This window comes from Quercus suber, unplaced genomic scaffold (assembly GCF_002906115.3).
Source record: "Quercus suber isolate HL8 unplaced genomic scaffold, Cork oak 2.0 scaffold_515, whole genome shotgun sequence".
NCBI lineage: Eukaryota > Viridiplantae > Streptophyta > Magnoliopsida > Fagales > Fagaceae > Quercus > Quercus suber.
The window spans coordinates 192,223-219,925 of record NW_027069964.1 but is presented as its reverse complement, the minus strand read 5'-3'; the positions used below and the strand labels follow the sequence as shown (position 1 = coordinate 219,925).

The window sequence follows — 27,703 nt, the reverse complement described above, 5'->3', positions numbered from 1 at the left end:
TTTTGCCTGACCTATGGTGGCGCTTTCCAAATGCCTCTATAGGCCCTTGTAAGACCTAAACCTAAGCCCCTGAATCTTTTTTTATTAACAAAAAGTTCTAGAGAGAGATAAGAGAATAAGAGAGTGTGACACTCTGAGAGAGAGAGAGAGTGAGAGAGAGAGAGAGAGAGAGAGAGAGATGAATAAAAAATGAAAGGAAGAGAGAGAGAAATGAATAAAAAATGAATATTTTTTAGGTAATGTAAAAAATAAAAGTTTTAATGTTGGTTGTGTTGTAAAGTCTATTATTAAAATAGATAGAATAGCTTTTTAAGTTGTTAAATACTAAATTTTTTTTTTTTTTGCCGTGAATGCTTTAAGATATGCCAACCAATCTTTTTGCTTAATAGGTTATCCCTTTATCTTTTTCTTCTTCTTTTTTTAATCTTTTTTTTTTCAATTTCCCTTTATCCTTTTTTTATTTCTTTAATTTTAAGTTTTTGATTTGATAAATGGAGATTAGGGGTTTGAACAGAAAAATTATAATATTTTCATGGTGAACAACATTATTTGTCTATCATTACACCAAAAATTTGTCCACCATTCCACTAAATACTCTCACCTATTTAAAATTGATGAGTTAGAAAAAAAATTTAGCTAAAATACAAAATTCACCTTCTAAGTTTCACTACTTTTCATTTCAGTCCTCTAAGTTTGCATTTTATCATTTCAGTTTTTTAAGTTTTAAATTTTCTTAGTTCAATCTTCTGTTAACTCACCATCCATATTTGTTGTTAAATGCCCAAAACGACACAGTATTAGCCATAATTTAATTTTTTTAATTTTTATTTATTTCTTAATTTAAAAAAGCATTAATTAAAAAAAAAAAACCTCAAAAATTAAAATAACCCATGTTAGACCCACCCACCTCATCTGAAGAAGAACAAGTTTAATCCCTAGCCTAACCAGATAAGTGAGAGATTGAGAGGGAGAAAGAGAGACCCAGAGGGCGAAGAAGAGCGAGAGATTTCTTGATACATCTTGAACAATGAATTCACAATTGGAAATGGCTAATTGGATGAAGCCAGTGTCGGCAGGTTAAGCCCTACCTTGTGGGTGAAAGATAGTAGACTCTAGTATCAAAGGGTGTCAACCATCTTCTTTTCCCTTCCAAAAATTTTTTTTTTCTTAAATTGTTTAAATTTTCTTTTAAGGTTGTGTTTGGGAAGCTAAGAAAGAAAAAAAGTGATGACTGACCTTGACGTAGGAGAGGAGTGTAGCGTTAGAATGAAGTTTCAACTTGTCCTCATAGTAATCCAGCTTCGTAATACTCACATCCATGGCTGAGAGTTCAAAACTACTTTTTTGAACAAAACAAACTAGAGAAAGCAAGAGAGAGAACTAGGAAATTAATTTCGGGTTTTTTCTTAACTAAGGTTTTTTTTTTTTTTTTAATTAAGAAATAAATAAAAATAAATAAAAATTAAACATTAAATTATGGCCAATAGAAGATTAAATTAAGAAAGTTCAAAACTTTGGGCGTGTTTGGATTCAGCTTATTACTGAAAACTGAAAATACTATAACAAAATAATTTTTAAATATGTGAATGGTGCCGTGAGACCCAATTTTGAAGTTGTTTTTGTTGAAAAAAATGCTTGCGAGTCTCGTGAACAGTGCATGGGACCTACTGGAAAACGTGGGACGTAGATGAAAAATGTTTTTCAGCACTATACAAACAATCATTTAGTGTGTATTTGGATACCGCTTATTTGGCTAAAACTTATTGCTAAAAACACTGTAACAAATATTTTTTATTACTACAAATTACTGTTCACCCATTTTTAGCACTTGGCTGATCCATGAACAATGCCATCGACCAGCCAAAAAAGATGCACTGAAAACAAATGCAAACGCAGCCACTGAAAACAAACACACCCTTAGAGGGCTAAAATAAAAAAATGTAAACTTAGAAGAATAAAATGAAAAAATGTTAAACTTGGTGTTTTGTATTTTGGCTAAAAAGTTTTAAATAAAAACTAACTACTCACTTAGCAATTTTATGACTCTTTAATAAAAGAGAAAACATTGGGTCAGGAGCTGGCGTAAAACCTGTGTTTTACGCCAGCCAATCCCGACCCGCCACGTCACCATTTTTTTTTCCCCAGCAAAAACATTAAGCCTTAAGCCTCTCTCCCTCTATTTCTCTTCTCTCCTCACCTAATCTCTCCATCTTTGAATCAAACCCACAATCTCCATGGTCGGAGCTTCAAAGCTCAACACAAGCCACCATCACCACTGCCATGGCTGGAGCTTCAAAGCTCAACACAAATCACCAGTTTCGCGGCCTGAGTTTATTGCCCAACGTTGCAATGGTATTGTTCATTTGTACCGTTGCAAATTTGCAATGGTATTGTTCACATGTGGCAAAATTTTTGAGATTTAGCACATTAAAATTTTTTTTTTCTTAAATTGTTTAAATTTTCTTTTAAGGTTGTGTTTGGGAAGCTAAGAAAGAAAAAAAGTGATGACTGACCTTGACGTAGGAGAGGAGTGTAGCGTTAGAATGAAGTTTCAACTTGTCCTCATAGTAATCCAACTTCGTAATACTCACATCCATGGCTGAGAGTTCAAAACTACTTTTTTGAACAAAACAAACTAGAGAAAGCAAGAGAGAGAACTAGGAAATTAATTTCGGGTTTTTTCTTAACTAAGGTTTTTTTTTTTTTTAATTAAGAAATAAATAAAAATTAAACATTAAATTATGGCCAATAGAAGATTAAATTAAGAAAGTTCAAAACTTTGGGCGTGTTTGGATTCAGCTTATTACTGAAAACTGAAAATACTATAGCAAAATAATTTTTAAATATGTGAATGATGCCGTGAGACCCAATTTTGAAGTTGTTTTTGTTGAAAAAAATGCTTGCGAGTCTCGTAAACAGTGCATGGGACCTACTGGAAAACGTGGGACGTAGATGAAAAATGTTTTTCAGCACTATACAAACAATCATTTAGTGTGTATTTGGATACCGCTTATTTGGCTGAAACTTATTGCTGAAAACACTGTAACAAATATTTTTTATTACGACAAATTACTGTTCACCCATTTTTAGCACTTGGCTGATCCATGAACAATGCCATCGACCAGCCAAAAAAGATGCACTGAAAACAAATGCAAACGCAGCCACTGAAAACAAACACACCCTTAGAGGGCTAAAATAAAAAAATGTAAACTTAGAAGAATAAAATGAAAAAATGTTAAACTTGGTGTCTTGTATTTTGGCTAAAAAATTTTAAATAAAAACTAACTACTCGCTTAGCAATTTTATGACTCTTTAATAAAAGAGAAAACATTGGATCAGGAGCTAGAGTAAAACCTGTGTTTTACGCCAGCCAATCCTGACCCGCCACGTCACCATTTTTTTTTTCCCCAGCAAAAACATTAAGCCTTAAGCCTCTCTCCCTCTATTTCTCTTCTCTCCTCACCTAATCTCTCCATCTTTGAATCAAACCCACAATCTCCATGGTCGGAGCTTCAAAGCTCAACACAAGCCACCATCACCACTGCCATGGCTGGAGCTTCAAAGCTCAACACAAACCACCAGTCTCGCGGCCTGAGTTTATTGCCCAACGACTCTTTCTTTTTCCCTCAGCCTCTGCTCTCTTCTCTTTCCTTTCTCATTTCTCTTTTTTGTCATTATTCACTCATGTGCTTTTGTTTGTCCTTGGTGGTTCAGTGATTATGGTCCCGCGATTGTGGTCAAGAGGCACAGTGATGGTTCGGCGATTGTAGTCATGAGGCACGGTGGTGATGTGGGTCTAATTTGGTGGGTTTCATGGGCTGATTTGGTGGGTCTCGGTGGTGATTGTGGTCCGATGGTTCGTGGGTTTGATCTGGTAGGTGAGTGGGTCAGTGCTAGTGGGTCTTGGATGTTTGTATTGGAGGTGCCTTGGCAATGGTGATGATGAGTCTCGATGGTGTTATTGATGGGTTAGTGGCATGGTGGTTGTTAATGGGGTGCTGAGAAGTGGAAGAGGAAATGGGGCGACAGTGGAGGTATTTTTGTTTTGTTTTGTTTGTTTGTGTTTTTTTTTTTTTTTTTTGGGGGGGGGGGGGGGGATGGATTGTCTGGGTTTGATTGTTGGGCAATGGTGTTATGGTTTTTTTTTTTTTTTTTTTTGCTACTATGGTTTGTGCTTGTGGCCGATAGTGGTTCAAACTCAAGGCGCAAGATTGGTGGCTTGTGTTGAGCTTTGAAGATCCGGCCATGGCAGTGGTGATGGTAGCTTGTGTTAAGCTTTGAAGCTCTGGCCATAGAGGTTGTGGGTTTGATTCAAAGATGGAGAGATCAGGTGAGGGGAGAAGAGAGAGAGGGAGAGAGGCTTAAGGCTTAATGTTTTTGCTAAAAAAAAAAAAAAAAAAAGGGGGTGATGTGGCAGGTCAGGATTGGCTGGCGTAAAACCTCCTGACCCAATGTTTTCCCTTAATAAAATATAGGACTTGTCACAAGTTTTGATGTTATTTAATAGCCCATTTGAATAAAAAAGAGAGATGATCGAACAAGGCTCTATGCATTCCTCAATCATTCTGAAAAACAACTGGTATTGTTTTTTTTTTTTTGGCAAGTAACTAGTATTATATTTCATGGTGTCTATCTTGTATACGCAATGTCCCTCTTTTATATGGGTTCTTAGATATATATACGTGTTAGAGAATCATAACTTACTCTTCCATATAAGATAATTTCTTATAAATACATATCCAAATATACTAAAAATCCTTACGATTTTCTAATAGCCAAGAATGTCTTATACCAAGAAACAATCATTCCCATTAAATGTTATACAACATAAAGCCAATTCCTTTATGGGTTTGAAAGAAAAATGTAATCCAATAACATTGGAGCACATCTCCATGGACATTGAGAAGGAGAAAGCTCAAGCAGAGAGGATTTCTTTAAATTCAATATACGCACAGATAAAATCCTGGAAACCATTTCCTTAGAAAAGGGGTGGCCAAGAAGAACTATGTGCGAGAAATTTAAACCAAAGACTCAAAATAAGGAATACCCAAATGAAAATAAAGAATAGAGAAAGCAAAACCATGAAATATTGGCGCGGTGGCTCATAGAAAGCAGAGAGCAAAGAGGCGCAGAGGCAGAACAAAGTGCTAAAACCCTAACCTTGAAAAGTCCTTTTATAGAAGAAGAGGGGATTATTAGCGAAATGACAATTTTGTCCTCGGAACTGTACTTTTAATTCCTTTTAAAATCAAAATTAACAATCCAATTTATTTACATTTTATACTTTACCATCTTAAACTATACATCATATTACATTTTACACCTTAAACTTTTCAAATGCACTTTTTGCACTTTAAATTATGATCTTTATTACACTTTGCACTCCGACATTAAATTTGATATTAACTTAGATGAAAAAATATGACACTGTGTGAAAATACTTAATTGCCCCTCTTTTCAATGTTTTAAAAACAAAATATAAATTACACTTTACCACGTTAAACTATACTCTTTATTACACTTTGCACACTAAACTTTGAATTTTCATTCAAGTTAATAGCAAACTTAACAATAAGGTGCAAAATGTAACATGTGTCATAATTTAGGGTGCAAAACATGCATTCGAAAAGTTTATGGTATAAAGTGTAATATGAGGTATAGTTAAAATGGTAAAGTGTAATTTCCAAAAAAAAAAAAAACACACACACACACACACATATATGTATATATATATATATTTATATATTCACCGAAGATTTATTCATCAAAAAATAATCATGTTTGGGTTGGCCTTTCTTTCTTTTTATGAAAAAACAATTATTTTAATATTCAAATTTTGAAAATACGATTTTTAGGGAAAAAAAACACAATTAAGGCGCTTGGTAAATTTTGCAATAAATGTTTATTTTTGTGAAAATCTGTGATGCAAAAACACAACTTTGCCTTGCAGACAATGTTTTTGATCTCATAAACTAAAATCTACAAACATGTTGTATGCTTGATTTTAAACCTCTTTCCTTTAGGTTTAAAAAAAAAAAAAAACCCTCTTTCTTTTTTAAATGCAAAATGTCAAATTTTCTACTATTTCTATTAATGAGAATAAAATGAGTTTCACTTGCATTAGAAAAATTGCATAATAAAAAGTTGAACTTTTTGAGTGGAAATAACTCGATTGCCAAGGCTTTTTTTTTTTTTTTTTTTTTTTTTTGGATAAAATGCATTGAAAAGCCTACCTTGACAATTACCCCTTAGGACACTAGGACCCTTCATTTAACATCATTGATTTCTTTTTTTTTGGTCAAAACATCATTGATTTCTCCTCCAAATTTATATAGCAAACAAATGAGCTTAATATCCTTTTTCAAGACTCAAACACTAGCCTGATGTATGGTTAGGGCGAATGGCGCTAGTCAAGCATAGACCATTGGCAATTCACTTTGGGTGTAGTTATTATAATCCGTTTGAATTGAAGGAGATGGAATGAGAGTAAAGTAAAATTGACTCAAAATTAGTCTATTTTTAGCCAACTCTACTTTACTGCCCTCCACTCTCCCTCCCTCCCTCCCTCTCTCAATCCAAACAGTCCCTTAAGCATAACCTTATGCTTAAGAGCATAATACAGATACTCTTAACCTTAAAAGTAGATCTTTGGACTTGTATAATACATGGTTTATACTTATTAAATCACCTCAACAGAATAAGTGATCCTAGAAATAGATATGTTCTTTCCCAAAATCTTGCACCATTCTAAAGTGAAAATTATGCTGTAATTAACAACCATCCTTGCCAATGAAACAATCAAGAAAGTCTATTTCAGTGAACATCTCAAGTTCTGGTAGCTTGTAAGCTTTAATCAAAGTTTTCTAAACTAAACAACAAAACAAAAACAAATAAACAAACTTAAGTTGAAATAGGCGGCCATTAACCAAACTCAACCTTATCAAACGCCCTACTAGCTTTATATGTTCAAGCACCAACCAACAGAACATATTAAGGCAAGAAGAGTAATTGGATCAAGCTATTCTTAGAGACTACATAATGTGAGGTTTTCCATCATTTGTCTTCTAGCCTTTAACAGAAATCAAGAATGGTACAAAGGAATTTTGGATTCAAAGCACAGCTAAACAGGTCCAGGTCCAGCAGAATTAAACACCATTAACAAAACGAAAACCCACACACTTATATTTCTAATATCTGTCTATCTAGACATATTTTTATAAAGCAGTCCATGCCACCATATATGTGTAAAAGACCATTGCATCAAAATCAGTTCATCACGATCTATAACCATTACGCCCATAAGCCCTTTTCTCCAGTTGAAAACTTTAAGGGGGAGAGGCGGGGGATTGTTACAATTTCTTGAGCAAATATTAGTCAATAATATGAAGGAAGCACCAATTTGATACAATACAACACCAAAGTCAAATATATACCCAGCTTCTCACCATAACTTGAATGAATAAAAGCTCAAACTCCAATTTACCAATGGTTTATGTATCTCATGAGTAACAAAAACATGACTAGTAAAATATGACCCAAAGCTAGGCACCTCGGTTTTCAAGAAAGATATTTAAGCTTGCAAGAAGTTGCTAATTCAATTGCTTCACACTGTCTAGATTCTATTCCATTGACTTTTGACTCCAGGCTCCACAAGATCAATCAAAACTAGCATTTAGAAATTTCAACAATTCATTTCTTTTGTTCTCCGCCAACTTATCCTCCTTTGTTTTCTCAACTTTCAACCGAATCTACATTAGGGAAAAATAATTGATGATCACATTTCCTGTTTAAATAATCTCCTACACAGTTCATTGAGGCTACAGTACAAGGTAATAGATATCCTAACCTTTTTTCCAGATATAGCACTGAGGCGAGCACCATCATCCTTCTCACGCCCTAGAAACTGTACGAAGCATATAAAGTTGCAACAACAGCAAAACAATAAAAATTGAGACTGCAAATCTTATTAACTAGAGTTCAGTGAAAACCTTGGAAAGCTGTACAGGGCCGCTGCTTCTCTCATCCTGCTGCTTCTATATATGGCTCCCATTGCCAGGACAAACCAGACCCATAAACAAACATCCAGGCAAACCAATCAAGCACCCAGTCATCATGTCAGACCCCAGCTCCAATTTCGAAGAGCCAATCAATAAAACAGGCAGAAAGTACCATAAGCACCTCAGATATTGATATGTATATCACATAAATTGAAATCAAACATTGTGAATGCAGTGATAATTGCTAGACATGCATTATAACTTCCTGAACTTTGAGGTTATACATGGAAAATACAAATTGCATCAAGAAGTTCAGAGAGAGGATTGTTCTTTTCTTCTATTTTATCTTTATTTTTCTGGAAAAGAAAGGAAAGCTCTCTTATAAACCAATGCGAGTACGGCACTGACTGAAATTTAAATTCCAAATACATTTTACAATTTCATTGTTATTCAATGTCCAGTTAACAACAATGTTATTTTATTTCTGCAGTTAAAGATGACAGTTCACTCACAATTTAGATACCAATAGCTTGATTAGGAATTACAAATAAACGCCATTCAAATGTCTCAGAGTTACTTAAAAATCGAATTCGAACATAATAGGAGGAAGAAAGTACTAGTTGACCACTACCATAAATAAAAAAAATCATATGGAGGCAATTAACCTATAAATAGCTATAACCGCCTACCTCTTTAAGTTTGTGACTATGCTGTTTATGACGATGATTCTTGCTTCGGTCCTTTTCCTTGTTCAAGAAAATGAAGGGAAATGAAGCAGGATAAGAAGACAAGCAGAGGATGTAACAAGAGAAGTAAAAAAAGGAGTTCAATGACCACCTTCTTTGGCTTGTCATTCTTCTTGTGCCTCTTTGAATGATTAGATGTTTCATGCTCACTGTCAGAAGAACTGTCACTCCTACAACAACTCAGCAATATACAAAGTATGTTAGAAAAACCAATCTTCTTACTATCCTCCATAGAAAAAAAAAAAAAAAAGGGACAATCCCTGAAAAATCTATATATAATTCCAGAAGCTATTGAAAATTTCAAATATGCATCATTGCATCTAGACCATGGTTCCTTGCTATCAACCCCTTCCAGATAGGTAAATAGGTTTTTAAAAAAAACCCCACATAGAGACACATAAAAGAGTAAGAAGGCAACTTATCTAAACCATGTTTCCCAGAAAATCCTAATCATGAGAAGTCCTCTCTTGGATTTGGAAGCACAACCACCTTCTCTCCCACAACTGAAGGCTGAGAAAATGGAATTTGAGGTCCCACTTGTTCCAAAAATGCAGATATACAGGAGTCATTAAATATCATAATACTTGTTAGCTTCTCACTTTCCCACATCCTATCACTCCCCACAATTGTTCTGGTAGCTACATTTAATTTACACATCAAAATTGAATTCTAACACATTCTCAAATAAAGACCCCACCTTACGGTCTTCATGTTAATTGTCTATCCTCATAATCATCAAAGAAGCACCAGTAAGAGTCCATTTCAATTAGCCTAAAATGCCAACTTGTTTTCACAGCTAGCTTATGTATGGTGTTTAACAGCCTCACTTTTCCTAGGTACAACCGTACTTTTTCACAACTTATTTGTAAGCATAATAAGTCAATTGAAAAAAAGAACATCTAAATACAATTGAAACAGTAGCTTTCATAATCCGCAATTTAAAAAAAAAAAAATTATAAATAACTATCTAATAGTCCCATAACAAAAACCTCAACTAATATACCTTTTTATTTTCCTAAAATTTCTCAGTAACTAAACTGACATATCATCAATCCAACAAACCAAACTAATCGCACAAATCACATAACCATAAACATCAAAACTCCAGAAAAAATAAAAGTAAAAATAAAAACCTCAATTGGGTTTCTCAAAAACTAGAGGTCCTCAGAAAATTCACAATTTCAATCTTCTTCACCATCCCCAAGCTTCCCCAGCAATCAAACAAAGAAATAAACCAACAAGAACAATAATATAAAACGTACAAAATAAAACAGTTACAGTAGGAAGCACGGACATAGACACAGACACAAGTACAGGTACAACATAGCAACACGAGCAATTTTTGAAAAATTATAACATAAAACTGCCAATACAACATGGGTATGACACAGATTCGACACAGGTATGACACTCTAAATGAAGTGTTCGTGCTTCCTACTAGTTACATACTTACATAGCCAAAGAATATAAACCCTAAACATAGTCCTGCCTTCCTTAGCTCTTATATTTCTAACTAAAAGACTATTTTTCCATGAACTTTCTTTACAAACAAAAAGATCATTAATCAAAACAACCGGAGTTAATCAGACAAATCACATAACCATAACCACAACCACAAAATTTGAACAAAAGCTAAAAATTAGACTAGAAATCTCAATTGGATTTCTGAAAAGCTTATGATTTTCACCTCAAAGAACTCACAAATTCAATTTCTTTAAGCTCTCCCCCCCAAGTTTTCCCAGCAACCAAACAGAGAATAAAACAAGCAACTACAACATAATACCCAAACATAGAATCATAGCAAAAACACACAAAGCTCAAATAATAAGAACCCAGAAATCCAAAACCAAAACCAATTCTGATTCTATCTTCCTTAACTCTCTTCATTCTAGAATTACATCTAACCAATAAAGAATTGGTTTTTTTTTTTTTTTTTGGGGGGGGGGGGGGGGGGGGGTTTTTTTTTTTTTAAAAAAGCTACTNGGGGTTTAATTAGTAATTACATAACCAAGCAAAACACACAAGGCACAACAATAAAAACCCAGATGACCCAAAACTAATTCTAATCCTAGCTTTCATTAGCTCTCTTCATTTTCTATAATTAATTTTATCTTAATCTATGTCCCCCATAAAATAAAAATGAGTTCTTTTTTGTTTTTTTGGGGTTAATTTGTACTTACATGAGCAACCAAAACACACAAAGCTCAAAAATAAGAAGAACCCAGAAAACCCAAAACAAATTCTACTCCTAGTTTCTATTCTAAACCATTTTGCACAACAAAAATGGCTTTAATTTTTTGGGTGAATTAGGAATTTACAAAACAAACCAAAAACAGAAAAAAAAAAAAAAAAAAAAACAAAAAACAAAAACAAAACAAACAAACAAAACAAAAAACAAAAAACAAAAATTTTAAAATATGAATACAAGAACAGAGAAAACCCAAAAGTTATTCTATATATATCATGTTCCTCAAAAAACCCAAAAAAAGAAAAAAAAATGGTTTCCTTTTTCAAGACCTGGAGTAATGGGAGGCAGAGGATGAAGAGTAAGAGTGTCTGCGACGACGTCGTTTGGTGTGGGAATGGCTTTTCTTTCGGATCTTCAGGGATTCTCTGTCTTTGCGACTTCGGTGACGACGGCGACGGTGAGAGGAAGTTGATGTGGAATCGGGGTCGGAGGAGGATGAAGAGTATGAGGACGCGGAAGAAGACGAGGCCGCCATTGGTACCCGGAAAGAGAGAGAGATTGGTAAGAGAAAGAATAATAAAGAGGAGGCGGGGGGTTGAATATATAATATAATAGTGTTATTACAACTTGCAAAGTTACTAGAATAAGAAAAAAGCGAAAGAAAAAAAAAAAAAAATATATATATATATATATAAGGTTGATAAAAACAATTTGCATGATTAGGTTTTCCCTTATTTAAATTAACATATTATCACATAATGAGCTAGTAATGTAATTTTACCATTCACAAATCCGGCTAGGTTATTAAAATCGGTCACATGGTTTGCTTAAAACTCGCTAGATTTTACTGGTTTTAGTTGGATCTTGTGCACATCCAATTCAATTGATGACTCGGACTAGTCTATGTGCCGGCTCACTGGGTTACTAGTCCGACCGCCCTGGCCAAGTCGAGTTTAATATCGCTGACTAAAAGTAAAAAGTGTCTTATTATTACTATTCATTTACAACAAGAATACTCTTTTTTATGGTAAAATTAGTAATTACTAATTTTACTATAAAAAGATTATTATATAAAAATTATTTAAGTAATTGCTCGATATTAATAATGTAAGGACACAATTTGATCCCTAAGCTCAAAGGATTAAAGGATTTAGTTCCAAAGAGCTCAATACAATAAATTTGTAAAGAATGAATTAAAAAACTAAGCTCCAATGAGTTAGACAACAATTATAGTAGGCTCAGATGACAAGAAAGTAAAGATAAATTAGTTTTATCCAAAGAAAATCGTCATCAGCACAATCTAAGGAGATCAGTTCTTGTATATATTTCTTTTGAATTTGAGTACAAGTCTAGTTCCTGTTGTTACAGTGTTTTTCTCTTAATTTCTCAATCTCTCCTTCTCAAGGTATTCTTTCTCTTTTATACTGTCTTCCTTCTTTCATCTCTACCCTCCACGTGTAGACTAGGTTTCTGGCGTTGATCCTTGTCCCATCAGCACTTTCCTGAAGTCTTTCGGAGTAGCTGTAAGGCTGAAAATTACTGTTCATGTATCACTTTCACATTAATGTGGCTAGAGAGTTAGCTACAGAGCATTCAATGTGGTGGTAGCAGCTTTCTCTTAGATATTTCATAACTTCCCTTTGTCCTGTGCTTTCATGATATGTATTCTTATTAATAGAATCTCCCGAAACGTTGCTCTGAATGGTAGACCACACCTTCTGACCTCTGCTTTGCTTAGCCGAGGAGGCATTCCTTCTCGGACCACCTTTCTGGACCCTTATGACCAAACCCCATTTCTTCATTCACTAATGCGGACTTCTATGACAGCAATTACCCATCCTTGGACTACTAGATGTCCTTGGATTGGATCCCAGGCCCAATATTTAAAAAAAAAAAAATTGTTAGAATGATGGGCCCAGTAATGTGTATATATATATTGGCCCGAGGGCCCAATCCAAGGGCATATAATAGTCCGAGGACAGGTAAACACTGTCATGGAAGTTCGCATTAGTAAATGAAGAAATGGGGTTTGGTCATGAGGGTCCAAGAAGGTGGTTCGAAAAGGAATGCCTCCTCCGCTGAGCAAAGCAAGGTTAGAATGTGTGGTCTACCTTCCAAAGCAACGTTCTGGGAGATTCTATTGATAAGGATACACATCATGAAAGCATAAGACAAAGAGAAGTTATGAAATATCTAAGAGAAAGCTACTACCACCGCATTGAATACTCTGTAGCTAACTCTCTAACCACATTAATGTGAAAGTGATACTTGAACAGTAATTTTCAGCCTTATAACTACTCCCAGAGACTTCAGGAAAGTGCTAATGGGACAAGGATCAACGCCAGAAACCTAGTCTACACGTGGAGGGTAGAGATGAAAGAAGGAAGACAGTATAAAAGAGAAAGAATACCCTGAGAAGGAGAAATCAAAAATTAAGGGAAAAACCCTGTAACAACAGGAACTAGACTTGTAATCAAATTCAAAAGAAATATATACAAGAACTGATCTCCTCGGATTGTGCCAAAGATAATTTTCTTTGGATAAAACTAGTTTATCTTTGCTTTCTTGTCATCTGGGCCACTATAATCGTTGTCTAACTCATTAGAGCCTAGTTTTCTAACACATTCTCTACAAATTCATTGTATTGGGCTCTTTGGGCCTAAATCCTTTAATCCTTTGGGCTTAGGGATCAAATCGTGTCCTTAAAAATAACATTTTTTCTTTGAATTCAGATAGGTTTTCATTTAACCTGACTCAAAGGCTTTAGGTTTGAAAAGATCTAACTCATTGGCGTTTGTAGACATTCAGGTGTTTAATTGGCCAATATCCTTGGATAAAGCAGTTGGATCCAATTGATTTTAGGTGTGGTGCGACAACTACATGGAGACTGGAGTAGATTAGTAATATTGTGGCAATTGAGGGAGAACAAAATCTCTCTAGATCTCCATCTAGATTTGTGTGGTAATGTCTAGATCTTAGTTTCCTTTATAGGAAATGGGTGTCCCTTCTAGTTCTTTGTTGGGTGGGTTGTGTGTGTTGAATTCCTTATGTGGGAAACTTGACACTCGACTTTTCAAAGTCACGTTTTGAAACTTTTAAACCCCACCCCCCCACCCCCCCCCCTCCCTTTGATAGCCACAGGGGTTGAAATCAACCAATACTAAATGGGTGAAAAGGGTGGGTCTATTTTTAAGATGTATGGACAATCCTCTAGTTTATGGTAAATCTTGAAGGCAAAAATCCATAATCATGCATCGACCGAATTGATTTCTGTTAGGAACACTTATAGGTACATAGATAATAATTGTTGTAATGTTTTATTTAGTTAGTTAGTTGGTTAGTTAGTTACAATTCCAAGCATGTTAATCACATTTAACACATGTTGAAATTATTAATGCACAAAGGGAATAATAGGACATTAGGATAATGCCATTTGGACCAATAAAATAGTTTTATGGTGTTATAAATACTTACTTGTAATCACATTTCCATCATTGAAGAATAAATCAACTCATTGCTTAGTGTATTTCTCTCTCTCTCTCTCTCTCTCTCTCTCTCTCTCTCTCTTATATTTCTCTATGAAGGGTGACTACATCGAATTAAGTCAATTTTCCCAACAATTCTCTTATAATTCCTATCCATCCCCATTAGGAACCACCGAGTTCCTAACAATTTCCTATAATTCTCACACTTGGACCTTGTTATCAATCGATGTGCCTTATCCACTATCACCTAGTCCTCATTGTTGCTCACCCACCCACCTTGCCCCTTATTGTGACCATTCTTATTCTTTGTTGTACTATATTTTTCTTGTCACTCTACTTACAGTAACCGTGTAAATTTACACGGTTACTGTAGCTCGTGTATAGATATAAACGATTTTAGACATTTTTAGAGGAACTGATGCAATGTAATTTTGAGCCAAAATGTGTAAAATCAGTTTCTTTTTCTATTTTACATGATTTTACATTAACTGGTGTGAATGCTCTTAGGTTTTCCCTTATTTAAATTAACATATTATCACATAATGAGCTAGTAATGTAATTTTACCATTCACAAATCCGGCTAGGTTATTAAAATCGGTCACATGGTTTGCTTAAAACTCGCTAGATTTTACTGGTTTTAGTTGGATCTTGTGCACATCCAATTCAATTGATGACTCGGACTAGTCTATGTGCCGGCTCACTGGGTTACTAGTCCGACCGCCCTGGCCAAGTCGAGTTTAATATCGCTGACTAAAAGTAAAAAGTGTCTTATTATTACTATTCATTTACAACAAGAATACTCTTTTTTATGGTAAAATTAGTAATTACTAATTTTACTATAAAAAGATTATTATATAAAAATTATTTAAGTAATTGCTCGATATTAATAATGTAAGGACACAATTTGATCCCTAAGCTCAAAGGATTAAAGGATTTAGTTCCAAAGAGCTCAATACAATAAATTTGTAAAGAATGAATTAAAAAACTAAGCTCCAATGAGTTAGACAACAATTATAGTAGGCTCAGATGACAAGAAAGTAAAGATAAATTAGTTTTATCCAAAGAAAATCGTCATCAGCACAATCTAAGGAGATCAGTTCTTGTATATATTTCTTTTGAATTTGAGTACAAGTCTAGTTCCTGTTGTTACAGTGTTTTTCTCTTAATTTCTCAATCTCTCCTTCTCAAGGTATTCTTTCTCTTTTATACTGTCTTCCTTCTTTCATCTCTACCCTCCACGTGTAGACTAGGTTTCTGGCGTTGATCCTTGTCCCATCAGCACTTTCCTGAAGTCTTTCGGAGTAGCTGTAAGGCTGAAAATTACTGTTCATGTATCACTTTCACATTAATGTGGCTAGAGAGTTAGCTACAGAGCATTCAATGTGGTGGTAGCAGCTTTCTCTTAGATATTTCATAACTTCCCTTTGTCCTGTGCTTTCATGATATGTATTCTTATTAATAGAATCTCCCGAAACGTTGCTCTGAATGGTAGACCACACCTTCTGACCTCTGCTTTGCTTAGCCGAGGAGGCATTCCTTCTCGGACCACCTTTCTGGACCCTTATGACCAAACCCCATTTCTTCATTCACTAATGCGGACTTCTATGACAGCAATTACCCATCCTTGGACTACTAGATGTCCTTGGATTGGATCCCAGGCCCAATATTTAAAAAAAAAAAAAATTGTTAGAATGATGGGCCCAGTAATGTGTATATATATATTGGCCCGAGGGCCCAATCCAAGGGCATATAATAGTCCGAGGACAGGTAAACACTGTCATGGAAGTTCGCATTAGTAAATGAAGAAATGGGGTTTGGTCATGAGGGTCCAAGAAGGTGGTTCGAAAAGGAATGCCTCCTCCGCTGAGCAAAGCAAAGGTTAGAATGTGTGGTCTACCTTCCAAAGCAACGTTCTGGGAGATTCTATTGATAAGGATACACATCATGAAAGCATAAGACAAAGAGAAGTTATGAAATATCTAAGAGAAAGCTACTACCACCGCATTGAATACTCTGTAGCTAACTCTCTAACCACATTAATGTGAAAGTGATACTTGAACAGTAATTTTCAGCCTTATAACTACTCCCAGAGACTTCAGGAAAGTGCTAATGGGACAAGGATCAACGCCAGAAACCTAGTCTACACGTGGAGGGTAGAGATGAAAGAAGGAAGACAGTATAAAAGAGAAAGAATACCCTGAGAAGGAGAAATCAAAAAATTAAGGGAAAAACACTGTAACAACAGGAACTAGACTTGTAATCAAATTCAAAAGAAATATATACAAGAACTGATCTCCTCGGATTGTGCCAAAGATAATTTTCTTTGGATAAAACTAGTTTATCTTTGCTTTCTTGTCATCTGGGCCCACTATAATCGTTGTCTAACTCATTAGAGCCTAGTTTTCTAACACATTCTCTACAAATTCATTGTATTGGGCTCTTTGGGCCTAAATCCTTTAATCCTTTGGGCTTAGGGATCAAATCGTGTCCTTAAAAATAACATTTTTTCTTTGAATTCAGATAGGTTTTCATTTAACCTGACTCAAAGGCTTTAGGTTTGAAAAGATCTAACTCATTGGCGTTTGTAGACATTCAGGTGTTTAATTGGCCAATATCCTTGGATAAAGCAGTTGGATCCAATTGGATTTTAGGTGTGGTGCGACAACTACATGGAGACTGGAGTAGATTAGTAATATTGTGGCAATTGAGGGAGAACAAAAATCTCTCTAGATCTCCATCTAGATTTGTGTGGTAATGTCTAGATCTTAGTTTCCTTTATAGGAAATGGGTGTCCCTTCTAGTTCTTTGTTGGGTGGGTTGTGTGTGTTGAATTCCTTATGTGGGAAACTTGACACTCGACTTTTCAAAGTCACGTTTTGAAACTTTTAAACCCCCACCCCCCCACCCTCCCCCCCCCCCCCTCCTTTGATAGCCACAGGGGTTGAAATCAACCAATACTAAATGGGTGAAAAGGGTGGGTCTATTTTTAAGATGTATGGACAATCCTCTAGTTTATGGTAAATCTTGAAGGCAAAAATCCATAATCATGCATCGACCGAATTGATTTCTGTTAGGAACACTTATAGGTACATAGATAATAATTGTTGTAATGTTTTATTTAGTTAGTTAGTTGGTTAGTTAGTTACAATTCCAAGCATGTTAATCACATTTAACACATGTTGAAATTATTAATGCACAAAGGGAATAATAGGACCATTAGGATAATGCCATTTGGACCAATAAAATAGTTTTATGGTGTTATAAATACTTACTTGTAATCACATTTCCATCATTGAAGAATAAATCAACTCATTGCTTAGTGTATTTCCTCTCTCTCTCTCTCTCTCTCTCTCTCTCTCTCTCTTTATATTTCTCTATGAAGGGTGACTACATCGAATTAAGTCAATTTCCCAACAATTCTCTTATAATTCCTATCCATCCCCATTAGGAACCACCGAGTTCCTAACAATTTCCTATAATTCTCACACTTGGACCTTTGTTATCAATCGATGTGCCTTATCCACTATCACCTAGTCCTCATTGTTGCTCACCCACCCACCTTGCCCCTTATTGTGACCATTCTTATTCTTTGTTGTACTATATTTTTCTTGTCACTCTTAACATCCACAAGATCCTTATCTTGTCATCATTGTTGTGCCTTACTCAACTTTAGAATCCATTCAATTCAATTTCCAATTCAAAATGGATGATTGATTGAAAATCCAAATCCTATTTGGTTAGTGGTGGGTGCAAAATTCAGACTCAAAGGGATGATGTTAGACCCTCAATTTAATCAAACTCGACTCGTGAACACCCCTATGTGTTTTTGTTAGATACTACACTTATATTTAATATCATTGCACATGTTTATACTTTATATCAATTTTTAGATAAATGATGATGAAATTTGTAACACTTCAAAGTAACAATTTTATTTTTTTTTATGAAAAAAAAATTGATCATCAAACTCGGCCCATTAACAACCCTATATATTTTTGTTAGATACTATACTTAAATTTAATGTCATTGCAGATGTTTATATCAATTTTTAACTAAATGATGATGAAATTTGTAAGACTTCAAATTAACACTTGGAAAAAAAAAATCATTGGGTTTAAAGTTATTGTTAAAAATAGTGATGTTTTTTTTTTTTTATAATTATTTTTCATTTTAATTTTAGAGAAAAATATTGTCTTCAAAGTGTTTGAAAATATTCCCCCCAACAGGTCATAATGCTGATATTTTACTCCTTTTTTTTTTTTTTTTTTTTTTTTAAATTTTAAATGATATGAAACATTATCTACTTATTTGCTAGCATGTTGTGGCAAATCAATGTATTATGAATGTTTCTATCTATTCTTGAGACTAAAGGATTCAACTTATGCAGGTGTCTCCGGAGATTACTTCATTGCTAAGAATATTGGAATCGAGAACACTGCTGGTGCTGAGAAACATCAGGCTGTTGCATTGAAGGTTCAATCCGACTTGTCCGTCTTCTACAACTGCTCATTTGCCGGTTACCAAGACACGCTTTACGCGCACACCAAGCGCCAATTCTACCGCGATTGCACCATCTCCGGTACAATTGACTTCGTCTTCGGTGATTCTGCTGCCGTCTTCCAAAACTGCACTTTCGTGGTCCGCAAGCCAATGGACAACCAACAATGCATCGTGACTGCACAAGGTAGGAAGGAGAGGCGCCAGCCATCAGCAATAATCCTCCTAAACTCCAAAGTTGTTGCAGACCCTGCATTGTACCCTGTTAGATTCCAACGCAAAGTATATCTAGGCCGTCCATGGAAGGAGTTCTCAAGGACCATCATCATGAAAACCCACCTTGATGATCTGATCCAGCCTGAAGGATGGTCACCTTGGTTAGGCAATTTCGGAATCAACACTTGCTTCTACACTGAGTTTCAGAACGTAGGACCTGGTTCAAATACAACACAACGAGTAAAATGGCGTGGGGTTAAGACCATCACCGCTCAACATGCATTAGACTTTACACCAGGGAGGTTCCTTGGTGGTGATACTTGGATTAAGGCTACCGGAGTGCCTTACCACCCTGCTTTTCTTAACGAAACAGAAAAAGTCTAGAACAAGTGCAATTTTTGATTGAGTGGAAATCTATAAGAAGATACGTACATTGATTGAATTCTTCCAAGATATATGAAAACTTTTATTGCTGTTTTTTTTTTAATATGATGCTTCAAGGCCTTCAAGTATTCATATATGCAACAAGCTGAACTAGCCAAATTTTCCACTCATGGCACCGTACGTTAATCATGTCAAAAAATCTCGTAAATTAACTAGTTCATGCCTCGTAATATTTCTAACAGAAATATCTAAGATTTAAATCTCCATTCTTCTTTGTAACTATCAAATTATTTTAAAAAAATATTGTTAATCATCTTCTTTATTGGTTTTCACAATAATTTTAATATTGTGTAACCTTTAAAAATAAATATGAAAACACCATTTTGGTCCCTACATTTTGAAGTTACATTCAATTTTGTCTCTACATTTTGGTAGTAGTCAGTCAATTTGGTCTTTGATATTTTTAACTTGCAATCAATTTGATTCTCACCGTTAACTCATTAACGGAAAAAGTTTATGTGGCAAATGGTGTGCATTGTTGTCACATTTAAAGCCTATGTAGCTACTAGAATAATAATAAAAAATTGAATTGGCATTTAAAATAATATGTCAATATCTAAAATTAATTAATTTATCAATTTCCAAAAAAAAAAAAAAAAGACACGAACTCAGATCTAGGAGACATGTACTCAAAAGAAGATTTCAAAAGTTTCTCACACTTTTGGGGAAACCAAGCCGTGAATACCAACAATTAGATAAACGAAAGTGAAAACAAACCTCAAAATTAAGGGAAAAAGGGGGGATTCTAGCATTTTGCTCTTATTTTTTAAAAAATTTAGCAATATGTTCCTATTTTGAAACTATTTAGGTTCATGCTGCTGTTTTGAAATTTGATTGGTTTAAAATCGAGTTATGCCCGATCAAACTTAAAAAAAAAAAAAAAAAAAAAAAGCATGGAACTCAAGTTCCATTTAAAATGCTACTATAGCACTCCCTGAACACAGCTATAAATTTGGGGTGATTATAAAAAAAAAATAATAATAAATAAATAAATTACATGGAACTCGAGTTCATAGAGCTCGAGTTCCATTTAAAACACAACTATAGGTCTTCCTGAACGCAATTATAGGTATGGAACTCGAGCTCCATGAACTTGAGTTCCATGCAAGGTTTTTTATTTTATTTTATTTTATTTTTTAAGTTTGATCGTGCATAACTTGATTTTAAACCAATTGAAAAGTTTCAAAACAGGGGTATAAACCTAAATAGTTTCAAAACAGAGACATATTGCTAAATGTTTAAAAAAATAAGGGTAAAATGCTAGAATTCCCAGGGAAAAGAAAGAAACCCCAAGAATACTAGGTATAAAATTAAAAATGTTGGGGTTTACAAATTAGTTTTTTGGGTTTCATTATGTGGGTAATTCTAAAACCAAAGAACTTGATTTAGGTGGGGTTAGATAAAGGAAGAGAAGGTAAAGGAAACGGGAAGAACTTTGTTTAAAATCAATGTTTTTATCTGCTTGGTACAAGATGTTGTAAATAGTTGTGCTTGTACATTTGGATCTTCTCATTATTATTATTACTTCCTCCCTCCCATTTTTTTTGTCCTGTTTGAAAAGTCAAACTTTTTAAAAGAATATCATTTATTGTCTTATTTACCTTTTAAAAATGTATAAGTTTCCAAAACTACCCTTAAAAAAATTTATCGAAAAATTGAATTAGTAAATTAATAGGGATATAATAGGAAGATTAGTAAATTAATGACTTTTGTTTTTAGAAACATGACAATATTTTGGGACATTTCAAAATAAAATAGAAGACAAAAAAAGTGGGAGGGAGGGAGTATTTTTTTTTCGGTTTCTTCTTTAAGTTATTAGTTTTGTGTTTTTCTGTGTACGTGTGTGAGATTCAAATATTTTATATCTAATTGTGAGAAAGAGAGGGAGAGAGAGAGAGAAGGAGAGAGATATGAATATTTTATATCTGATTGTTGGACGTTGATTTTCTCTTTCATTTATTTGACTGTTGGTATTCACGGTTTGGTTTCTCAAAAAGTGTAAGAAACTTTCGAAATCTTTGTCTGGGTTCATTTTTTTTGGTTTTCAATTCCTTTTCTTTTATTTTAAATTTTTTGAAATTGATAAATTACTTAATTTTAGATGCTGACTTATCATTTCTAAATGCTAATTTTTTTTTTTACTATTATTCTAGTAGCCATGTAGGCTTCGAGTACCAACAGTGCACACCGTTTGTCACAAAGATTTTTTCCGTTAATGAGTTAACAATAGGGACCAAATTGATTGCAAGTTGAAAATATCATTGACCAAATTGACTACTACCAAAATTTAGGAACCAAATTGACTGTGACTCCAAAATGTAGGGACTAAAATGGTGTTTTCGTTAAAAATAAATTGATGAATTGGTCTAGTCATTATAGAGACAAGGTAGTTTTTGTTTTCTCAATTTTTTTTTTGTTCTTTTTTTGTAAAATTTGTATTTATTAAAGTTTGGATCATTCATGTCTTTGAAGATTTCAATGGTTGAATTAATTTTTTTTTTATTGACTTTGGTAGATAATTTTGTAATTTATATAGAAAATGAAAATTATAATTAATTCATCACAATGAAAATGGTGAAAAATGAATTTTATTCTATGAAAGATCATCACCAAATATAGATTTTATAGAAGATACTAAATTCTTTTCTTCTTCTTCTTTTTATTATATATATATATATATATTTTTTTTTTACATGTCTAATATCAAATTACTAGTCTAATTTGTATACTATTGGAGTTCAAATAATCACAATACAAATTCCTAATGTATCCAACACTTCATTAAAATAAAGGAAACATATAAAGCTCTCAATGTTTATAATGGCAATTTTGTTGTCATAAAAATAATAATGATATTTTAGGAAATATACTCGAAGGCCTATCTTGACATTTGGATAAAAGAATTCGTCACGTCACGTCCCCACCTTATCACTCATTTTGGAGAGAAATTATACAGTTTTCATGGTAGACCACGTCACTTGTACACTATTTCACTAAAAGACTTCCACATATTTAAAATTGCTGAGTTAATAGTTGGTTTTTGTTTAAATTTTTTTTTTCTAACTCAGTAATTTTAAACATATGAGATTTTTTTAGTGGAATGGTGGACAAATGACTTAGTCTACCATGGCTTATAATTTCAACTATGGCTTATAATTTCTCCATTCTCAGAGGAGAAAACTTGCAGAGATGGTATGGGATGAAATTGTCATCCTATCCTTGTCATGGTTATGATTAATATTATAAATTCAAATATATATATATATATATATCCAATGTCATATCGTATAAAATGATAAATGAAATAACACTTTGCATAGTATTATGCAGGAACCATAAAGTCTTAACCATTAGGTGGACATTTTCCCATATTCTTAGCCTCGTATTTCCTTATAGATTAAATCAACATTCAAGCATCTTGGTCAAGAGCTTTGTAGCTCAAGTAATGTTTTTAACAAAGACGTTCTTGGTTCATCAAATCCTCCTCCTCAATTGTTATAATTATCTTATTTTAATAATTTAAAAAAAAAAAAAAGTGTCTAGCTTAATGTTATGACCTTCCAAAGTTGAGATGATATAAAAATTATTAACCTAGTAGTTATCTTCCTTATAATTATTTCTAGCAACCACAACAATTACATCTTTCTTCACAAGATAAACGCATTTGCTTTTTGAAATTAAAATATAAATATTAGCAAGAGATTTGTACTTGAATTAGCTCATTTTAGTATTTTCAATAGAGATATTTAAGATCTAAAACTCTCATTTTTCATTGTAACTATTGAACTTAAAAAAAAAAAAAAAAAAAAAAAAGAGGTAAAATATCAGCATTATGACCTGTTGGGGGGAATATTTTCAAACACTTTGAAGACAATATTTTTCTCTAAAATTAAAATGAAAAATAATTATAAAAAAAAAAAACATCACTATTTTTAACAATAACTTTAAACCCAATGATTTTTTTTTTCCAAGTGTTAATTTGAAGTCTTACAAATTTCATCATCATTTAGTTAAAAATTGATATAAACATCTGCAATGACATTAAATTTAAGTATAGTATCTAACAAAAATATATAGGGTTGTTAATGGGCCGAGTTTGATGATCAATTTTTTTTTCATAAAAAAAAATAAAATTGTTACTTTGAAGTGTTACAAATTTCATCATCATTTATCTAAAAATTGATATAAAGTATAAACATGTGCAATGATATTAAATATAAGTGTAGTATCTAACAAAAACACATAGGGGTGTTCACGAGTCGAGTTTGATTAAATTGAGGGTCTAACATCATCCCTTTGAGTCTGAATTTTGCACCCACCACTAACCAAATAGGATTTGGATTTTCAATCAATCATCCATTTTGAATTGGAAATTGAATTGAATGGATTCTAAAGTTGAGTAAGGCACAACAATGATGACAAGATAAGGATCTTGTGGATGTTAAGAGTGACAAGAAAAATATAGTACAACAAAGAATAAGAATGGTCACAATAAGGGGCAAGGTGGGTGGGTGAGCAACAATGAGGACTAGGTGATAGTGGATAAGGCACATCGATTGATAACAAAGGTCCAAGTGTGAGAATTATAGGAAATTGTTAGGAACTCGGTGGTTCCTAATGGGGATGGATAGGAATTATAAGAGAATTGTTGGGAAATTGACTTAATTCGATGTAGTCACCCTTCATAGAGAAATATAAAGAGAGAGAGAGAGAGAGAGAGAGAGAGAGAGAGAGGAAATACACTAAGCAATGAGTTGATTTATTCTTCAATGATGGAAATGTGATTACAAGTAAGTATTTATAACACCATAAAACTATTTTATTGGTCCAAATGGCATTATCCTAATGGTCCTATTATTCCCTTTGTGCATTAATAATTTCAACATGTGTTAAATGTGATTAACATGCTTGGAATTGTAACTAACTAACCAACTAACTAACTAAATAAAACATTACAACAATTATTATCTATGTACCTATAAGTGTTCCTAACAGAAATCAATTCGGTCGATGCATGATTATGGATTTTTGCCTTCAAGATTTACCATAAACTAGAGGATTGTCCATACATCTTAAAAATAGACCCACCCTTTTCACCCATTTAGTATTGGTTGATTTCAACCCCTGTGGCTATCAAAGGAGGGGGGGGGGGGTGGGGGGGTGGGGGTTTAAAAGTTTCAAAACGTGACTTTGAAAAGTCGAGTGTCAAGTTTCCCACATAAGGAATTCAACACACACAACCCACCCAACAAAGAACTAGAAGGGACACCCATTTCCTATAAAGGAAACTAAGATCTAGACATTACCACACAAATCTAGATGGAGATCTAGAGAGATTTTTGTTCTCCCTCAATTGCCACAATATTACTAATCTACTCCAGTCTCCATGTAGTTGTCGCACCACACCTAAAATCCAATTGGATCCAACTGCTTTATCCAAGGATATTGGCCAATTAAACACCTGAATGTCTACAAACGCCAATGAGTTAGATCTTTTCAAACCTAAAGCCTTTGAGTCAGGTTAAATGAAAACCTATCTGAATTCAAAGAAAAAATGTTATTTTTAAGGACACGATTTGATCCCTAAGCCCAAAGGATTAAAGGATTTAGGCCCAAAGAGCCCAATACAATGAATTTGTAGAGAATGTGTTAGAAAACTAGGCTCTAATGAGTTAGACAACGATTATAGTGGGCCCAGATGACAAGAAAGCAAAGATAAACTAGTTTTATCCAAAGAAAATTATCTTTGGCACAATCCGAGGAGATCAGTTCTTGTATATATTTCTTTTGAATTTGATTACAAGTCTAGTTCCTGTTGTTACAGTGTTTTTCCCTTAATTTTTTGATTTCTCCTTCTCAGGGTATTCTTTCTCTTTTATACTGTCTTCCTTCTTTCATCTCTACCCTCCACGTGTAGACTAGGTTTCTGGCGTTGATCCTTGTCCCATTAGCACTTTCCTGAAGTCTCTGGGAGTAGTTATAAGGCTGAAAATTACTGTTCAAGTATCACTTTCACATTAATGTGGTTAGAGAGTTAGCTACAGAGTATTCAATGCGGTGGTAGTAGCTTTCTCTTAGATATTTCATAACTTCTCTTTGTCTTATGCTTTCATGATGTGTATCCTTATCAATAGAATCTCCCAGAACGTTGCTTTGGAAGGTAGACCACACATTCTAACCTTTGCTTTGCTCAGCGGAGGAGGCATTCCTTTTCGAACCACCTTCTTGGACCCTCATGACCAAACCCCATTTCTTCATTTACTAATGCGAACTTCCATGACAGTGTTTACCTGTCCTCGGACTATTATATGCCCTTGGATTGGGCCCTCGGGCCAATATATATATACACATTACTGGGCCCATCATTCTAACAATTTTTTTTTTTTTTAAATATTGGGCCTGGGATCCAATCCAAGGACATCTAGTAGTCCAAGGATGGGTAATTGCTGTCATAGAAGTCCGCATTAGTGAATGAAGAAATGGGGTTTGGTCATAAGGGTCCAGAAAGGTGGTCCGAGAAGGAATGCCTCCTCGGCTAAGCAAAGCAGAGGTCAGAAGGTGTGGTCTACCATTCAGAGCAACGTTTCGGGAGATTCTATTAATAAGAATACATATCATGAAAGCACAGGACAAAGGGAAGTTATGAAATATCTAAGAGAAAGCTGCTACCACCACATTGAATGCTCTGTAGCTAACTCTCTAGCCACATTAATGTGAAAGTGATACATGAACAGTAATTTTCAGCCTTACAGCTACTCCGAAAGACTTCAGGAAAGTGCTGATGGGACAAGGATCAACGCCAGAAACCTAGTCTACACGTGGAGGGTAGAGATGAAAGAAGGAAGACAGTATAAAAGAGAAAGAATACCTTGAGAAGGAGAGATTGAGAAATTAAGAGAAAAACACTGTAACAACAGGAACTAGACTTGTACTCAAATTCAAAAGAAATATATACAAGAACTGATCTCCTTAGATTGTGCTGATGACGATTTTCTTTGGATAAAACTAATTTATCTTTACTTTCTTGTCATCTGAGCCTACTATAATTGTTGTCTAACTCATTGGAGCTTAGTTTTTTAATTCATTCTTTACAAATTTATTGTATTGAGCTCTTTGGAACTAAATCCTTTAATCCTTTGAGCTTAGGGATCAAATTGTGTCCTTACATTATTAATATCGAGCAATTACTTAAATAATTTTTATATAATAATCTTTTTATAGTAAAATTAGTAATTACTAATTTTACCATAAAAAAGAGTATTCTTGTTGTAAATGAATAGTAATAATAAGACACTTTTTACTTTTAGTCAGCGATATTAAACTCGACTTGGCCAGGGCGGTCGGACTAGTAACCCAGTGAGCCGGCACATAGACTAGTCCGAGTCATCAATTGAATTGGATGTGCACAAGATCCAACTAAAACCAGTAAAATCTAGCGAGTTTTAAGCAAACCATGTGACCGATTTTAATAACCTAGCCGGATTTGTGAATGGTAAAATTACATTACTAGCTCATTATGTGATAATATGTTAATTTAAATAAGGGAAAACCTAATCATGCAAATTGTTTTTATCAACCTATATATATATATATATATATTTTTTTTTTTTTTTCTTTCGCTTTTTTCTTATTCTAGTAACTTTGCAAGTTGTAATAACACTATTATATTATATATTCAACCCCCCGCCTCCTCTTTATTATTCTTTCTCTTACCAATCTCTCTCTCTTTCCGGGTACCAATGGCGGCCTCGTCTTCTTCCGCGTCCTCATACTCTTCATCCTCCTCCGACCCCGATTCCACATCAACTTCCTCTCACCGTCGCCGTCGTCACCGAAGTCGCAAAGACAGAGAATCCCTGAAGATCCGAAAGAAAAGCCATTCCCACACCAAACGACGTCGTCGCAGACACTCTTACTCTTCATCCTCTGCCTCCCATTACTCCAGGTCTTGAAAAAGGAAACCATTTTTTTTTCTTTTTTTGGGTTTTTTGAGGAACATGATATATATAGAATAACTTTTGGGTTTTCTCTGTTCTTGTATTCATATTTTAAAATTTTTGTTTTTTGTTTTTTGTTTTGTTTTGTTTTGTTTTTGTTTTTGTTTTTGTTTTTTTTTTTTTTTTTTTTTTT

General features: G+C 34.0%; 2 protein-coding genes across 4 annotated transcripts; one reads left to right on the top strand and one right to left on the bottom strand.

Moving 5' to 3' along the window:
- Window positions 1–7,255: 7,255 nt before the first annotated feature.
- LOC111996718 (uncharacterized) lies at window positions 7,256–11,548 on the bottom strand. 3 transcript variants are annotated; one of them, XM_065763597.1, is made up of 6 exons: window positions 11,261–11,547; window positions 8,835–8,913; window positions 8,687–8,737; window positions 7,989–8,033; window positions 7,847–7,903; window positions 7,256–7,748 (listed from the first exon to the last, which is right to left on the bottom strand). In XM_065763597.1, exons 1-6 carry the CDS (start codon window positions 11,464–11,466, stop codon window positions 7,656–7,658), a joined length of 531 nt encoding a protein of 176 aa, XP_065619669.1. In that variant the 5' UTR covers window positions 11,467–11,547; the 3' UTR covers window positions 7,256–7,655. The 3 variants fall into 3 exon arrangements, 2 of the variants coding, with proteins under 2 accessions (XP_065619669.1, XP_065619668.1); XM_065763596.1 differs by having other exon boundaries at window positions 8,687–8,743; window positions 11,261–11,546; XR_010625031.1 differs by having other exon boundaries at window positions 7,709–7,748; window positions 7,989–8,126; window positions 8,687–8,743; window positions 11,261–11,548.
- A 7,200-nt stretch (window positions 11,549–18,748) lies between these two features.
- LOC111996766 (probable pectinesterase/pectinesterase inhibitor 58) lies at window positions 18,749–19,614 on the top strand. The gene has a single exon (XM_065763589.1). The coding sequence runs from the start codon at window positions 18,749–18,751 to the stop codon at window positions 19,511–19,513; it is 765 nt and encodes a 254-aa protein (XP_065619661.1). The 3' UTR covers window positions 19,514–19,614.
- The last annotated feature ends 8,089 nt before the right edge of the window (window positions 19,615–27,703 follow it).

What these genes read in the sequence shown, in the direction of transcription:
- LOC111996718 (XM_065763596.1), bottom strand. Translation starts at nt 11,466, where the DNA reads ATGGCGGCCTCGTCTTCTTCCGCGTCCTCATACTCTTCATCCTCCTCC. An exon ending in ATAGTCACAAACTTAAAGAG is followed by an intron (nt 8,034 to 8,686) that starts GTAGGCGGTTAT and finishes AGCCATATATAG; the next exon opens with AAGCAGCAGGATGAGAGAAG. An exon ending in GTGCTATATCTGGAAAAAAG is followed by an intron (nt 7,749 to 7,846) that starts GTTAGGATATCT and finishes TCCCTAATGTAG; the next exon opens with ATTCGGTTGAAAGTTGAGAA.
- LOC111996766 (XM_065763589.1), top strand. Translation starts at nt 18,749, where the DNA reads ATGTATTATGAATGTTTCTATCTATTCTTGAGACTAAAGGATTCAACT.